This window comes from Salmo salar, chromosome 09 (assembly GCF_965601325.2).
Source record: "Salmo salar chromosome 09, fSalSal1, whole genome shotgun sequence".
Classification (NCBI taxonomy): domain Eukaryota; kingdom Metazoa; phylum Chordata; class Actinopteri; order Salmoniformes; family Salmonidae; genus Salmo; species Salmo salar.
The window spans coordinates 12,492,745-12,510,000 of record NC_138299.1 but is presented as its reverse complement, the minus strand read 5'-3'; the positions used below and the strand labels follow the sequence as shown (position 1 = coordinate 12,510,000).

Here is a 17,256-nt window from a genome sequence, read left to right as displayed (position 1 = left end):
TAATATCATCAACCATGTGTAGTTAACTAGTGTTTATGATTGATTGATTGTTTTTTTTATAGGATAAGTTTAATGCTAGCTAGCAACTTACCTTGGCAACGTAAAGCAGGTGGTTAGAGCGTTGGGCCAGTTAACGTAAGGTTGCAGCCCCGAGCTGACAAGGTAAAAATCTGTCGTTCTGCCCCTGAACAAGGCAGTTAACCCACCGTTCCTAGGCCGTCATTGAAAATAAGAATGTGTTCTTTAACTGACTTGCCTAGTTAAATAAAGCTTAAAAAAAAGTTAAAATAATACATAAAACATTTAAATTAAAAAAATCGGCAAATCGGTGGCCAAAAATACCGATTACCACTTGTTATGAAAACTTGAAATCGGCCCTAATTAATCGGCCATTCCGATTTTAATCGGTCGACCTCTAGTTTGGACCATTCTAGTTTGTTATTGATGTGGACACCAAGGAACTTGAAGCTCTCAACCTGCTCCACTACAGCCCCGTGGATGAGAATGGGGGCGTGCTAGGTCCTCCTTTTCCTGTAGTCCACAATCATCTCCTTAGTCTTGGTTACGTTGAGGGATAGGTTGTTATTCTGGCACCACCCGGCCAGGTCTCTGACCTCCTCCCTATAGGCTGTCTCGTCATTGTCTGTGATCAGGCCTACCACTGTTGTGTCATCTGCAAACTTACTGATGGTGTTGGAGTCGTGCCTGGCCATGCAGTCGTGGGTGAACAGGGAGTACAGGAGGGGACTGAGCACGCACCCCAGGGGAGCTCCAGTGTTGAGGATCAGCGTGGCAGATGTGTTGCTACCTACCCTTGCCACCTGGGGGCAGCCCGTCAGGAAGTCCAGGATCCAGTTGCAGAGGGAGGTGTTTAGTCCCAGGATCCTCAGCTTAGTGATGAGCTTTGAGGGTACTATGGTGTTGAACGCTGAGCTGTAGTCAATTAATAGCATTCTCACATAAGTGTTCCTTTTGTCCAGGTGGGAAAGGGCAGTGTGGAGTGCAGTAGAGATTTCATCATCTGTGGATCTGTTTGGGCTGTATGCAAATTGGAGTGGGTCTAGGGATTCTGGGATAATGATGTTGATGTGAGCCATTACCAGCCTTTCAAAGCACTTCATGTCTACGGACGTGAGTGCTACGGGTCTGTAGTCATTTGTGCAGGTTGCCTTTGTGTTCTTGGGCACAGGGTCTATGGGGGTCTGCTTGAAACATGTTGGTATTACAGACTCAATCAGGGACATGTTGAAAATGTCAGTGAAGACACCTGCCAGTTGGTCAGCACATGCTGATTGCACATTTAACATGTTGATAGAAATTTGGTAGAACTGATTTAAGTTTCCCTGCATTAAAGTTTCCGGCCACTAGGAGCACCGCCTCTGGGTGAGTGGTTTCTTGTTTGCTTATTTCCTTATACAGCTGACTGAGTGCGGTCTTAGTGCCAGCATCTCTGTCTGTGGTGGTAAATAAACAGCGGTGAAAGTATAGCTGAGAACTCTCTAGGCAAGTAGTGTGGCCTGCAATTTATCACAATATACTCTACTTCAGGCGAGCAAAATCTAGAGACTTCCTTAGATTTCGTGCACCAGCTGTTGTTTACAAATATGTACAGACCGCCCCCCCTCGTCCGTCTTACCGGAGTGTGCTGTTCTATCTTGCCGGTGCAGCGTGTCCCCCGCTAGTTGTTATGGATAAAAGACTGCTTGATGACAGTGCACATAAAAATAACTTTTGCCCATAAATTCCCGCTAGCTGAATTAAAAAATGGAAGTTAAATGGGTTTCCATCGCATTTTCAACTCTACTGATGGTTTTGTCACAATTTTTTTTATTGTATAGCGAATGTGGCCAATCCAGTATTGGCATGTGCTCTCTAGCCGACAGCTCACATATACAGTGCGGGTATAGCCTACATGATGAGATTATTATGGACAAAAGAGCGATATTATTTTTAAGACCCTCAATATTTTTTGGCAGCGTGAAGCTCATCACCTTGCACTTTCACCACCCTGTGAAGTTCATCATCGTTTATTTCATCTGTAGCCTAATAAACTGCATGATTTCCCGATGAGTCGTAGTGGGAGGACCACACGTGTCATTGCGTGTATCGAAGTTTACTTCGATATGAAGGTCATTATATCAATATTTGCGCATAAAATAGTTTCCTCCGCCATTTCTCGCATAATTTAATTTTACAGACACAAAAAGATTCCACCTTGTCTAGTGTGTTTTTTTGTTTTGTCGACATTTGGAAAGTTTACCGACAAATGTTCTGTTTCCATCAGGCATCATTACATTTAATTTTATCCGATGTACTTGACTTGCATAAAAAAAGTTGTATGGAAACCTGGTTACTGTCTAGTTTTTTCCATAGTCTAATTAGGAAGACTATGATGGATACGTGAATCAGGTGTGTTAGTGCTGGGTTCGAAACAAAGCCTGCACATTTAAAGCTCTCCAGGACCAGGGTTGGTGACACAGGAGGTTGGTGGCACCTTAATTGGGGAGGACGGCTCGTGGTAGTAGCTGGAGCAGAATGGGTGGCATGGTATCAAACATATCAAACATAAGGTTTCCGTGTGTTTGATGCCATTCCATTGATGTTGTGTTGCTAGTTTCTATATATTGGTGTTACACGAGGGAGTCCAGTTATGCCTGTTTGTCCCTCTCACTCCCCTGTGACCCTGTCATTTCTCTCAGAGGCTCTGAGTTCGTTGCTGTCTGACTTTGAGGTGCTGCCCGTGTCTGGCCTCCAGCATCACTCGGTCAGGAAGAGGGACGCCCACACCCAGTCCCACCTGGAGCGCCTGATCAGCTTCAGCGCCCTCAAGAGGTAGGTGGAACAAGGTGTCCCATATGGGACTTCCACATTGAAAGCTCTGGATAAGAGCTCCTGCTAAATGACAAAAATGTAAGGGACAAAACAGCAAAGATTCCATGCTACACAATGGGGCGCTCTCACCTACTCACGTAACATTCAGGAGCAAGCAAACAAGTTGGGATGTTAGGAAATATTGTATGACATTTGGGGTGAGAGTCCTCCCTGCTGGGTCATATGTGTTTTTAGTTTTTACTAAGTGCATTTATCTTCATTTCATTTTCAGTGCTTTTGTGCAATTGAAACAGACCGACCATTGACAAAGTAAAAATGTGTTTGTATTTTCAATAAACCAAAAGATATGCATTCCCCATGTTTCTTAACATCCCACTCTGACATTTCTCTTCCGCAGACATTTCAAGCTTTACTTGACAACTAACACAGACTTGTTCACTGAGGACTTCAAAGCTGTGTTTGTAGATAAGCAAGGGAAGGAGGACAGCTATGATGTTCAGCTTCAGAACTACTTTACCGGACATCTTGTAGGTGAGTCATTAGGGTATTTGGTTGGTTTTATATGGGATACCCATATGGGTGTGTGTGAGCAGAATCCCTTAAAAGCTGTCTTTTGTGTGTGTAGGAGAGGAGCACTCCCGTGTGCAGGCACACATAGACGGGGACGAGTTCTCGGCCCACATCTTGACAGATGAGACAGAGTACAATGTAGAGGTAAATGCTCTCCCAAAATAGGAGCACTGCTTTAAAGTAGGCCAGAAAAAGTGTCTCAAAACAGTTGGTAAAGTGATGCCAAAACTGTGTGTGAGAGTAAAAACAATCAGCTATTTAAACCAGCTTTTGTCCTAGTGATGGTAGAAGACTTTATCTAACCAATCCTACTTCTTCCACCCACTTCTTCCTCTCTCCTCCCTCTCATTCCTCTTCCTCCTCCTCCTCTCCATCCCTATCCTCTCTTCCTTCCATTTACCCCATTCCCCTCCCACCTCCTCCCTCTCCTCAGCCCCTGTGGAGGTTCACCGAGGCGTCCCCCGATGGTCGTCTATTGGTGTACCGGTCAGAGGACATCAGGAACCTCAGCCGCCTGGCCTCGTCCAAGGTGTGTGGATACGTCCACGCTGGGGCCCAGGACTTACTGCCAGAGGCCGCTAGAGGTGGAGAGGCACAGGAGGGTGAGAGAGAGAGAGAGCGTGTGTGCACGCATATGTGTGTGTTTGACAGTATACACCCCATTTGTTTATGTTCCATGCGTGTAGACTGGGTGCTTGTTTAAGTGTGTACACTTACACAAGCAGTCAGAAACATATGAGGCTAACTTATACAACGTTATAGTGTGAGGAGGTAGGGAGGAGGATGAATCCTGGAGGAGGAGAGTAGAACAAGGAGGTGGTAGGTAGGTGGGCAGCCATTTTATCTTGTCCCAACACAGCCTCACAATGAATAAAAGCCTTTCATGTGTTCCATACATGGACTGGCAACAGGGTATTATTTAAAGCTCTGATTCCTTTGTGCTGCCTGTAAAATGGGAAGCTCATTAGAATGACAATGACCCGGGGGAAATCTTAAGGACCTCAAGACAATGTCCTCTATTCAAAACACTGTGTGGAAAATGAATGGAGGTGAATGATCTCCACAGAAGAGGCATTCAAATTAATGAGAGCTCTTGTACGCAATGCGGGTGGGCTGGATTACAGTGCGAGTCGCTGGTCTCCCAGTGCTGTGGCTAAAGGGAGAAAAAGACCGAGTGAGTACACCCACACGCTGGGGTTCGCTACAGTAGAATCTTATGGGCGGCAGGTAGCCTAGTGGTTAGAGCGTTGGGCCAGTAGCTGAAAGATTGCTTGTTCAAATCCGCAAGCTGATGGTTGACCCTGGCCGTGACCCCCACTCTCCGAGTGTGTCTCAAGGGAAGTTGGGATATGCAAAAAAACACACAACCACCAAATTATTAATATTGTAGAGAGGAGAGCACATGACTTGGTGTGTGTGTGTGTGTGTGTGTGTGGGGGGGGGGGGGGGGGCTGACTGTGGTACAAAATGAATGTAGTCATAAGGGAAAGAGAAATAACATTGTTAGTCTGAATTGATGCATACTATGTGGCTTCTAAGCTGGGCCAAATCTATTATTTTACAGAATAATCAGTGAACTAAAGGTAAATTGAAATGGAGGTTTATTAAAACAACGATGTTGTTTCCACTTTGAGCTTAATATAAATCCACAAGTGTTCTATAATTACAATATTAGTTTGTGTTTCTTACATCTGCAAACATCTAGTTTGTATTTTCTTAGCAAGTTAAGCTAAATCGTGTTAGTCAGTAATGCTAATCGGCTAGCTAACTAGCCAATTAAAAGTACTGAGTCAGAGCAAACGTAGCTAGCTAATACAGCCTGATACCAGTACTGGTGGAGGCTTAAATCAGCATGTTGTTTGTGCAACAGTATCTTCTAAATCAATGAGGAATAGGCGAAGCATGAATATGTTGGCTATATGAATAAAGATTTAATGTAGCCAAAGATTATAGGGAAACACTGAACATCACTTTGGTTCCTACCCTGTCACAATAACTCGTCCATGGCATTTTCATTCGTTGTCATGTCAAACAACACTGTATTCAAAGTGCCACTATTATTTATTTTCTAACTATATAATTATAATAAACATTCTATTTCCATGATTCCAAAAGTTCACCCAATTGTTTTGATCTAAATCGCAATTGCAACATTTGGTTAAAGATGAGGCCTAGTATTTTTCTCCATATCGTGGCAGTGTGGACATTATCTCAAATGAGTGCAGGAAATGCAGAAATTGATGGAAATTCAGAAAATTATTTTAGGTTGAAGTAGAATTGAACAGTATAAAACAATCAGAATGGAGAAACACCCATTGTAATAAATACCGTAAAATTTTTTACAAATGCCATGATATCATATTTTGGCCATATCGCCCAGCCCTAGATTAATGTCATGATGAATCATACAAGCCACAGCCAGTCTCCAACATAGAATAAGTGATGTTGATTAATTTTACTTCACACAGTTGGAAATCTAGCGGCACTGGAAAGTATTCTATATTAAAGGCTTTGTCAGCTAGACCTATATCCTTCATTTTCTCTTTAGTCATAGGAAAATGGTAATGGTATAATGATTCTAATTAGTTTATACGTAATCAAATGTGAGAACAAGGGCATCTAATAGTTGGAAACTGAAGTAGTGGCCTCATTCATTCTCCCATCTGTGACATCCTACAGTAGTTTTATTTTTTTCTTTCTCTCTGTCTCGTCTCTCCATAGATTCCCTCCACAGAGCAAAGAGAGCGGCCCACAACCACAAGAAGAACACCTGTCCTCTAGCCCTGGTGGCCGACTACCGCTTCTTCAAACACATGGGCCGTGGAGAGGAGAGCATCACACTCAACTACCTGGTGAGAGGACCCTTAACCTATTGGCACTTAGGGTTGAAAAATTCCTGTAACTTTCCCTAAGTTCCCTGGTTTTCCAGAAATCCTGGTTGGAAGATTCCTGGAATTACGAGGGAATAAACTGGGATTTCTGGGGAAATTACCAGAATTTTGCAACCCTATTGGACCTAATATTGTTAGGTACAGTGCATTCAGAAAGTATTCACGCCTAGGGCTGTTAGTGACCTATAGGCGAGGCCTAATATATTTATTTCGCAACTTTCCATTGCTTTTCTTTACAACATGAGTATAGCCTACCTGGCTGGCATGAAAAATGAACCACGGGAAAAGCGTCCTCCATTCACTTGCCGCAGGAATCTGAGGCATTATCAAGTGCTTGAGAAATTATGAATGAGAGACTGCTGAAGTGTGTGCCGCCTGCAACAATAACAAAGCAGAGATGATGCGTTTCATGCAACTTTTTTTCAAATCATCATTAGTCACATCATGCAGCCTTAGCATGTATTACAAATCAAAACATATAGCCCAACATTTATCACAACTAAAGTTGCGTAAATAACTCTAAATGAAGCATATAGGAGTACCTGTTTCTTTGTTTACCGATCAACACAGATAGCCGCATATGCGCACTCCCTCAAATCATTTGGAGAAAAATCCTTTCTATTTTATTCAGCTTTGTTCAATTGTATTCTTCATACTATAAAATAATATTAAATAATGGCATGGAATTCTAAGCAAATTTTGTCTGCTAAAATCAAACTAGTGTAGCCCACAGCCATATGGCATAGCCAGATCAGGGCCTAACATAAGGACAACTCGGAGTATGCTATTCTGTTCTTCTGAAATACACATTTTCTTCATATCATGTTTCTTTCAGCCTGTCTAAAATAAATAATGGATTTATTGTGATGGTGAAGGCTATATTGCATGGATTTATTAGACTTTTTAAAATGTCGATGTTCCAAAGGTCTGCATCAGCGGCTTGTCTTTGTTAATTAACAGGTAAATTACCATGAGATCGGCAGTTATTTGCTTGACAATCACTGCCTGACAAAATGTTATGACCGCCACAACCCTATTCAGACCCCTTAACCTTTTACACATTGTTGTTACAGCCTGAATTTTAAATGGATTAAACTGAGATTTTGTGTCAAAGGGGAATCATGATTTTATTATTTTTATTTCAAATGAAAGCTGAAATGTCTTGAGTCAATAAGTATTCAACCCCTTTGTTATGGCAAGCCAAACAAGTCACGTAATAAGTTGCATGGACTTGCAAAAATGTCTAAAAACATGTTTTCACTTTGACTATGGGGTATTGTGTATAGCTGGGCAAGAAAAAAAAATCCATTTTAATCCATTTTGAATTCAGATTGTAACACAACAAAATGTGGAATAAGTCAAGGGGTATGAATACATTCTGAATGCACTGTAGATCTGTGCAGATCAGATAGGCAGAAGTATTGTGGTCAGAATTGTAGCTAGCCTATCAAAGGGTGGAGCTATCTGCTCCCATAATGCCAATACCTACTCCATCCTTTTTAGGCCTTCATGAAGGGCCTGGAAGTAGGGCCTTGGGGCCCATTGGAAATGCGTAGTGTCTCAAAGAGCCACTGTCCAAGAACGGGCATGATCTGGCAAATGGCCCTTATTGTCATTGTGAACAGTATCATTCTACAGTACTAATACAGTCTGTTGGGTTTCTTCTAGATTGAGTTGATTGACAGAGTGGACGACATGTACAGGAACACAACCTGGGATGACGAGTTCACAGGATACGGTGTTCAGATCCAACAGGTGAGGACAACTGTTACACGTGTGTGTGTGTGTGGTAGGCGGCAAGACCATGTTTGGCACTTCTCCATCACTACAGACAACATAATCTCAGTGTGTAATGTGTTGGTGCTGGGTGGAGAAGTGAGGTCGTATGACTGTAGTACTCTAATTGAATTTGGAAAAGCATTTCTGGAGCAGACAGTGAAAGCGCTTTGTGTGGGAAAAAGCGGGTGGGGAAGTCCAATTGGTTCCTCTCGCTCGGGGGATGAATGGCGACACTGTGCGTCTACTACAAATCCGCCGCTCTCTCACTGGAAAGATATGCTGCGGCGGTCCATGCTCCATTTCTTCTCCTGACCTTCAATCGGATATCTTGTACAGAGCATTATGGGTACTGTAGTACATGCTGCAACCTTAGATGGGGTTTAAGAAGTTGTAATGTGCTGGTTGTAGATCATTATCAACAAGGAGCCGACCAATGCGCCACTTGGCCAGGCTGGGCCGGGCTGGACCCACTACAACATGAAGGGAAGCCCCATCCAAGGCAAGGAGGTGTGGGATGTCAAGAAACTGCTGGAGGTGAGACATTACTACTGATCTGAAAGGAGAGGGGAATCTACAGTGTGCTAGTATGTAGGAAGGTCATTCCCCTAGCCTGGTCCCAGATCAGCAACTAACTGGCAAGAAGGCACAAACTGATCTGGGACCAGGCTAGAATAAACGTATCAATTGTAGGATATTCTTTACAAAATATGATTGGGTCACTGTATGGTCTACAACTCTCAAATCAACTTTGGACTTCGAAGCCAGTTCCACTGCATTTATTCATTGATCCCCTCTAATCAGGGACTGATTTAGACTTGGGACACCAGGTGGGTGCAATTAGTTATCAGCAGGCTCCGGACCTCGTATTGGTAAGAGTTGAATACCCCAGGTCTATACGTTGTAAAACTTTACAAGCATTTTTTTGTTGAAAGAGGACTAAACATGACTGGCAACAAAAAATGTCCTCGTTTTGCTAGCTAACTAGTATTGTTTTTTTTTTTAACTTTCCAATCCCTTTCTTTGTCTCCAGCAATTCAGCTCGGATATAGCGGACAATGCTAGCACTGTGTGCCTGGCCCACCTGTTCACCTACCAGGACTTTGACGAGGGAACACTGGGCCTGGCCTACGTGGCCCCCTCTAAAGCCCAGGCTCTGGGGGGCCTCTGCCCCAAACGTAAGGCTCAGCCTCTCAGACATCCTCTCATTTTAGATCAAATTAGTATGATTATTATGATGAGTGTTTTGATAATGGAGTGATAAATTCATAAGAGCTTGCTCCTATATTTCTAATCTGATTTCTCTTCCTTTTTGTTTTCTGCAGCTTACTATCCATCTCATTCCGTCAAGAAACCCAGCTACCTCAACACTGGTTTAACCAGCACCAAGAATTATGGTAAAACCATTCTAACCAAGGTAGGTTCCTCATTGAGTTGAACTTAGTCATACTACTGTATTTCTATGGTATCTGAACCCTCTGTCGAACGCACTAGAACAAGGGCTGGAAAAACTCCCTGTATTGCGTAATTCATGAGCTCTTTCTGGGTCATAGGTCAGATGATTTAGCACTGCCTTGTGGCCTTTCAATATGATGCTGTTGTCTGATGACGTGATGGATCGAATAGTCTGTGGGGCACTTGGTGTTTGGTCATGGGTTGAACAGGCAGCATTATAAATGTGACTAATGAATAATGACCTTACAAGACTCTATTTAGGTCAATGCACCTCTGATATCCTACTGAGAAATCTTGCTTTTATTGCCCAAAGATAATAGATCATATAATAATGTCTGTATTATTAAATTGCTGCAAGTCAATGTATAGTTTCCAAACATTCAAATTATCTCCCCCCCCCACCACCACCACCAGGAAGCAGATTTGGTGACAACCCATGAATTGGGTCATAACTTTGGGGCGGAGCACGACCCTGACAACATCCCCTACTGTGCCCCAAGCGATGACCATGGGGGCAAGTTTGTCATGTACCCTATCGCTGTGAGCGGGGACCACTACAACAACAAGGTACAGCTCTTGCGTACTTCAAATGAGGTGATCTTCTGCCAAATGACTCGCGCTCACATCATCAGTTACCTACTACCTTTCTCCCCCTCCTTCTCCCCACAGCGGTTCTCCGACTGCAGCAAGATCTCCATAGGGAAGACGCTGCGCTTCAAGGCCCCTATCTGTTTCAAGGAGAGGAACAGCAAGGTGTGTGGGAATTCCCGCGTGGAGGAGGGGGAGGAGTGCGACCCGGGCATGCTGCACCGCAACAACGACCCGTGCTGCTCCGCCGACTGCAAGTTCAGGCCCGAGTCCCAGTGCAGGTAGAAACGCGCCACACACGCCCCAAAATGGCTGCCTCGGAGTGCAGTAATTAATGTGGTAGGATGACATTTACAAGGGCTTTGCGGAATTCCCGCCTTTCTTTACTTACTGGCTGACATTACTGTCCCCTTGGGGGAACAGGTACATGTAAGAAGGTGATTACATATATTACATACTGTTATTTGCATATTATACAGTAAACCGGTCAAATCAACTGACAATTTCTTAGTCAACTGGCGTTGATCCTCACTGTGCCAATGCACATTGCATTTGTTTGATTCAAGCAGTATCCAGTAGCCTGCCTCTCTAGTATCTCGAGCAGCCTGAGCAAGCAAAGTGCATATACACTGCTAAGCTGCTTACTAACATTCACAACATGTGAACTGAGGCTGTGTACTATTTTTCTGTGTCCCGGTACATCCAGTGACAGGAATAGTCCGTGCTGTAAGAAATGCAAGTTTGAGCAGGCAGGGAAGACGTGCCAGGAGCCCATCAACGCCACCTGTAAGGGCATGTCCCTCTGCACAGGTAAGGCCCCCCCCCTACTGGACATACACAGGACTGCCACGGCTAGACGGACAGATGGGATTTATTTTTGGTGATTTGTCATTGATGCTTTGTAATGCATGGCTCCCTTGTAAAAGTTGCTTTGTTTTTGATGGGACTCTCCCCTGCTTAAATAAAGGTTAAATAAAAATAAACTCCAACTTTTCTGACATTTTCCTCTTCAACATAACAATTTATTTTTTATTTGACCTTTTATTTAACTAGGCAAGTCAGTTAACAAATTCTTATTTACAATGACGGTCTAGGAACAGTGGGTTAACTGCCTTGTTCAGGGGCAGAACGACAGATTTTTACCTTGTCAGCTTGGGGATTTGATCTAGCAACCTTTCGGTTAATGGCCCAACACTCTAACCACTAGTCTACCTGCTGCTCAGTGATTCATGATCTGCTATGTAAGATATATTGGAACAAAATCCTCTAGCTGGATAGGTCCCCAGGTCTTGCTGTTGAGACATCTGTTGGTATTTTTGACTGACTCACTGTGTGTTGTACTATCCATCCCCTAGGTGACAGCAGTGAGTGCCCAGCCCCAGACAACGCCCCTGACAATACCATCTGTGTGGACAGTGGGAGGTGCAGAGACGGGGAGTGCATGACCTTCTGTGAGGCCGTGCAGAGCCTGCAGCCCTGTGCTTGTAATGGTACGACCATCTAGCAGACACACTGCTACAATCTAGACTGACACCGCTGACCAGTTCCATGGTGTACCCATCGAAATACAACTGTAGAGAGACTGATGTCTACGTTCTCTACGGTGTACCAGCATAGAAATAGATTCTATTTCTATGGTACCCAATATCTTGCATTAGAAATGATTTGTTCTTTATTTGATGCCTCGCAAGTTGACATTTTGAAACCCAAAGCCTTTAATTTGATTCCTGACAATATACTGTAAATCATTAATATTCTGAGAAAGGGACAGGTAGCAGTAAAGCACATGTGGTCCAGGCTGTCTTTAACCCCAACCTGACCTCTCTCGACTCTTCCAGAGACATACGACTCCTGTAAGGTGTGCTGTCGGGACAAAAATGGTGCCTGCACTCCCTTCGTCAAAAGCGACGGGAACGTCCTGTACCTGCGCAAAGGGAAACCCTGTACTGTGGGCTTCTGTGATGAGGCCGTGAGTGACTGACCTCTTCCTTTTTAGCATTGCCCTTTTTACCTCTACTCACACTTAATGGACACAGGCTGTATTCATAGTTTCAACACATTTCACTTCAATAATACATTCAAATCTAAATAAAACATTATGACACAAAGAAAACATTTAATTAAAACTTTCTGACAATGATGATACAGTATATTGATTTGTCTGTGTTTGTTTCAGGGTAGATGCATGAAGCAAGTCCAGGATGTGATCGAGAGGTTGTGGGATTTCATCGACAAGCTGGACATCAACACATTCGGTGAGTGGCGATGCAGTGAGGGGGGGTAGCTTCGAGGTCTATACTAGATGTTGTGATTGACTTGAAAGGCTGCTCGGAGTTGAAGTATTTTTCTCTCTCTCTCATAGGGAAGTTCCTAGCAGACAATATAGTGGGCTCAGTGGTGGTGTTCTCTCTAGTCTTCTGGATCCCTCTCAGCATCCTGGTGCACTGTGTGGTGAGGCCTGAACCCAAAACACTCCCACACCAATACCAGACTTACCTCAACCCTTCCTTCGGGGGCAAAGATTCCTCGGATCAATTGTTTAGTGAGGACGAAAGTAGCAGATGCGCTTATCATGTTAAATATATAAATCGGTGGGGCCTCCCGAGTGGCGCAGCGGTCTTAGGCACTGCGTCGCATTACTTGAGGCGTCACTACAGACCCGGGTTCGATCCCAGGCTGTATCACAGCCGGCCGTGACCAGGAGACCCATTAAGCGGCGCACTATTGGCCCAGTGTCGTCCGGGTTAGGGGAGGGTTTAGCCGGCTGCAAATTGACGTCGGTCGCCAGCTGGACGGCGTTTCCTCCGACACGTTGGTGGGGTTGGCTCCCGGGTTTAGCGAGCAGTGTGTCGAGAAGCAGTGCGGCTTGGCAGGGCCGTGTTTCGGAGGACGCTAAGCTCTCGACCTTCACCTCTCCTGAGTCCATAGGGGAGTTGCAGTGATGGGACAAGACTGTAACTACCAATTGGAAATCACGAAATTGGGGTAAAAGTACAACACAAATGTCTGATTATTTATTTATATATCAGATCCTTGCTTGTCTATACATCTTGTTGTCCAGTAGAGATCTGTATAAGATATTTTGCTTTCAAAGCCCACCTCGTGCATTGTTGATAAAGACACAATAATATTAACTGTTTATACACTAATGGGATGCTTACTGTTTTCGTTTCTGTAGGATAAAAATCTGGACAAGGAGTATGAGGAGAACACCAAGACCATGTACTTCCCCAGCGTAAGTCCTTGAAGCTTCCTATGCCCTCTCATGTTTACTTTCTGACCACGTGTGCTAGGTTTGAACTTTGAAGTCGCGCTCGCTATAACACGTTATCCCTTTTAGAAATCTCATACTACTAGAGAGCATGCAGTCTTATTTGCTCACCTGCAGTTATTTTTCCAAAATCGACCCTAGGCCGGATCCCCTAGATCTAACAGGACTGCATAAGTATGTGAAGATTCCACCAAGCCTATCAGAGGGCAAGTTGGTGTGAGAACCATGTTATTAACCATCCAATCTTTTCAGATTTACAAGAAGTGCATAGGGGCGAGGGTTTAGGAATGGATTTGGAACTGGACCGTAGTTAGCCCGTACGCAGCATGAATGGTTTCTATGCAGTAGCACGTCTGATGGCCTCGCAGGGCTGACTTGAAAAGGAGAGGTTTAATCTCAACGCGACTTCCCTGGCGAAATAAAGGATAAATAATAGTCAACTGTGGGATATTTGGGTTGAAATGACCTGTTCCGTCACTGTTCCGTTTGCCTTTGCCCCTCGTGGAACTGCAGCAGATGGTTGAGGTACCTGTACTTAGTAGAGCGCCACCCTCAGGTGAGTGTGTGAGGCGCGGGGGGCAGGGTGCACGCTGTCGGTGTGTGTCACAAGGATGCGCGACGTGTGTGAGGAGAGGAGTGCACCGTGTTGTCTTTGTGAGGTCGTTTTGTAGACCTTGTTGCATGGAGCCAGTGTCAGAGTTGTTTTTTTTTTGTTGTTGTTGGGCTGCACCAGTGGACTGTTCAGTTGTAATGGTGCGGACAGACTGGGTCCGTTCCATTTCATCTCCGCCAGTTTACTTGGAAATAATGAACAGTTTAAATTTATTTTCCAAGTTGTATTCTTCCCCCCCCCCCCAAGTCATGACAAATTGAGTTAAAAAGGATCGGACCCCAGTTACAGGCAGTTAGTCAAACACAACCCTGACTCTACTACCTCCCCCCAGAACGCAGAGATGCTGAGCAGCCTCGAGTCGGCCTCCGTCCGCATCGTCAAGCCACCTCCGCCTCCCAGCTTCTTCTCCGCCGCTCGGATCCCACCCCACTCCCTTCCTTCTCTACCCCCAACGGGCCCGTCTGCCTCAGGCAGCAGCAGTACCCCAGCCCCAGGCTCGGCTTCGGGCCCTGGCCCGTCCTCGGGGAGCATAGTGGTGGTGGGGGAGGGCCCACGGATGGCCACCATCCAGGAGGATCCCAGCTGCGACTCTCACCTCGACCTGGACAAGGACGACTTCCCTCCTCGCGGAGGCTCCAACGCCACCAAGTCTTCATACGAGGACCTGACGGCGGAGCAGAGCACGCCACGCTCGGGCCGCCACGACAAGCGCCGCCTCAAGAGGCAGGCCTGCGTGGTGGACAGTAAAGAGACCCAGTGCTGAGGGAACATGTGTTTGTATATGTACGAACACACAGTCCAGAATAGATACAGTATGTAGGTACACGCATACAGACACATGTATATCCATGCACATAATAGATTACACTATAATAGTAGATGCAGGTAACTACCAAAATAAAGAAAATGCTTGAGTAAATGAGGGATACAAAGTATATTGAAAGCAAGTGCTTCCACACAGGTCTAGTCCTGTGTTAATTAAGCAATTAAATGTATAAAAATGCCCAGTTCCCAATTATTTTGGCTACCATGGCTAGAAGAAATCTCTGTGACTTTGAAAGAGGGGTCTGAAAGGAGCAACGACGGTTTAAAGTGTGTGTGTGTCACCAGATCTCAACCCAATTGAAAACTTAAAAGGGAAATTCTGGAGTGGTGCCTGAGACAGCAGTTTTTCACCACCATCAATAAAACACCAAATTATGGAATTTCTTGTGGAAGAATGGTGTTGTATCCATACAATAAAATCTCCAGGAACTTGTAGAATATATGCTAAGGCGCATTGAAGCTGACCTGGCAGCCCAACGTTAAGACCTTGTCGGTATTTCTTGAAGTTTGGCAGATACCTGTACATGCATACATGACTAAACATTGGACACCCACTGTTATAGTACACACACACAAACACCCACTCATAGAAAAGACTAAAACTTGTTACACAGCACTGGCAGCAACACAGTATCTAGCAGGACTCTTAAGGGGCCGCTACATCTAGATTCTATAAGGTCAATTTGGAAGACTTGCGTACAACCAAAATAGGTGCTTGTCATGAGTATAGTAGTGTTCTGACGCCAGTGACTGCTGTTTTAGAATAGCCTAGATCCCGAATGATTTGTGCCTTGTTAGTTTCAAGAGTCAAAGCCAAGTGCTTTCTTTGGCACCACTCACTCCGATACAGTCCAGACAGTCTAGTTTTTGGACATGTTCTTTTGAATGAGTTGATTAAACCACTGCCATGACTGAACTATTGGTTAGGCTTAGAATCATTCTAAGACGACACACTAAGGTAAAAAAAAAAAAAAAAGTTAAATGTGCTATTGTAAATGTCTGTTTAGTCACCTCACTTTGTCATGACAGTAAGAAAATGATTTGCCTTTATTTCTGATATTGCCTGGTTTTTCACATAGTCTCTCCAAAAATTCACCTCGTTAAAAACCATGCATGTAATATTGATGTCAAAGGGTAGTGTTTAAAACGTAGAGGACTGGTTGAACTGTTGCCCAGGAAGATATTGTTCTCTGGTAATTTAAACCCAACAGGAAAAGAAGATTTGTGAAACGGGCACTGACTGAGAGGTCCAGACTAGTAGTTATTCTGGGAAGGATACCAGGTGAAATCAGTGCTGCATCAAACCTACCTAACGTGGATTTATAACCGTTGTCTCCACTCTATTCAAGTATTGTTTCATTTGTAGTGAAATAATTCTGAAACGTTTTTATATTGTTGTGTATGGCCTTGTTGATTACACTGGTGTGACCTATGAACTCTGTTCTTCATCCCAAAGGTTGCAAATAATGCAAAAGTCAAGTTATTTCACCATTCATTCAACACATTGGAAGATGAGGGACTGTTCATTCATTGCATTCAGACATCGTTTGTAGACCAACTTTTGATTTATTTTTTTATCCACAACACTAGTGCCTTACTTCTGAAGTTGAGCCTAAATGTTTTTCATTTTGACCACCGTTCCTTATTTCTGTATGTACTGTAGGCAATGAGAATGTCACTATCACCCCAGATGGAAATTGTGCTTACTAATGGGAAATGCTATTTAAGCTCCGTAAGCCCCTCTGATGAATGAATACCTATCAGCTTGTAGAATCTTTTCACCATTTCCTGTATATTAGGTGATGAGTACTTGCGTATATGTTGAAATGTTTGCTTGTGGGCCAAGGGCATTCTGCAGCTTTGTTATATTAGCCTATTGTCCACAGATATCTTGAGTATTAGCTCTGATGAGATGCGAGGGGAAACTCCGTATGTCTTCTAACTGTCCCGTTTTCAGGGTGTACTGAATGACCTGGATTAATAAAATGTGTACGCCCACTTGAAACTGGCTTCTTGCTTACAGTGAAACACACATTCTAAAAAAATGTTTCAACACAGACCTCAGGAAATTTAAAAAGAACATTTAAAAACATGTCATATCGTGGTTTTATATATTTCTTATGGAATGAGGACTGATTCCAACCCCTTTCAGTGTCATCCCATTACCGTAGCCGACCAGAGGACATAACTGTGTGGACCTGAGGCTTCTTCTCTACCCTTCCCCTCTCACTCAGCCTGAGGGCCGTCAGTCACACAGTAGACCGCTCTCTGGCTGTTCAGGGTCTACGTCGCCCCAGTAAGGCAGGATGAAGGGCAAGTGCTCCACCCTGCTCTTCAACAGCGTCCACAGGTGCTGTGACACAAACTGGTTCCCCTTCTCAGAGAGATGGAGCCCGTCTGAGAGGTAGCCTGTGAAGTCCTGCGGGAAAGAGAAA

General features: G+C 44.2%; 2 protein-coding genes across 3 annotated transcripts in view; one reads left to right on the top strand and one right to left on the bottom strand.

Moving 5' to 3' along the window:
• Positions 1-16,826, top strand: part of adam17a (ADAM metallopeptidase domain 17a) — a 23,804-nt gene extending 6,978 nt beyond the window's left edge. Inside the window, exons 2-19 of one of the 2 annotated variants that reach the window (XM_014210241.3) lie at positions 2,700-2,832; positions 3,230-3,363; positions 3,458-3,546; positions 3,836-4,004; positions 6,124-6,254; positions 7,962-8,048; positions 8,481-8,606; positions 9,103-9,247; positions 9,395-9,486; positions 9,939-10,091; positions 10,194-10,393; positions 10,819-10,922; positions 11,468-11,602; positions 11,951-12,081; positions 12,289-12,367; positions 12,475-12,563; positions 13,291-13,347; positions 14,328-16,826. In XM_014210241.3, the coding sequence (XP_014065716.1) occupies positions 2,700-2,832; positions 3,230-3,363; positions 3,458-3,546; positions 3,836-4,004; positions 6,124-6,254; positions 7,962-8,048; positions 8,481-8,606; positions 9,103-9,247; positions 9,395-9,486; positions 9,939-10,091; positions 10,194-10,393; positions 10,819-10,922; positions 11,468-11,602; positions 11,951-12,081; positions 12,289-12,367; positions 12,475-12,563; positions 13,291-13,347; positions 14,328-14,759 (2,486 nt within the window). In that variant the 3' untranslated portion in view covers positions 14,760-16,826. Of the gene's footprint in view, positions 1-2,699; positions 2,833-3,229; positions 3,364-3,457; positions 3,547-3,835; positions 4,005-6,123; positions 6,255-7,961; positions 8,049-8,480; positions 8,607-9,102; positions 9,248-9,394; positions 9,487-9,938; positions 10,092-10,193; positions 10,394-10,818; positions 10,923-11,467; positions 11,603-11,950; positions 12,082-12,288; positions 12,368-12,474; positions 12,564-13,290; positions 13,348-13,896; positions 14,272-14,327 lie in introns of those variants that run through there. The other variant, XM_045723382.2, reaches the window with a different exon arrangement.
• Positions 16,371-17,256, bottom strand: part of iah1 (isoamyl acetate hydrolyzing esterase 1 (putative)) — a 5,300-nt gene continuing 4,414 nt past the window's right edge. The window contains 1 exon segment of the mRNA NM_001141381.2: positions 16,371-17,240. Within this exon segment, the coding sequence (NP_001134853.1) occupies positions 17,067-17,240 (174 nt within the window). The 3' untranslated portion in view covers positions 16,371-17,066.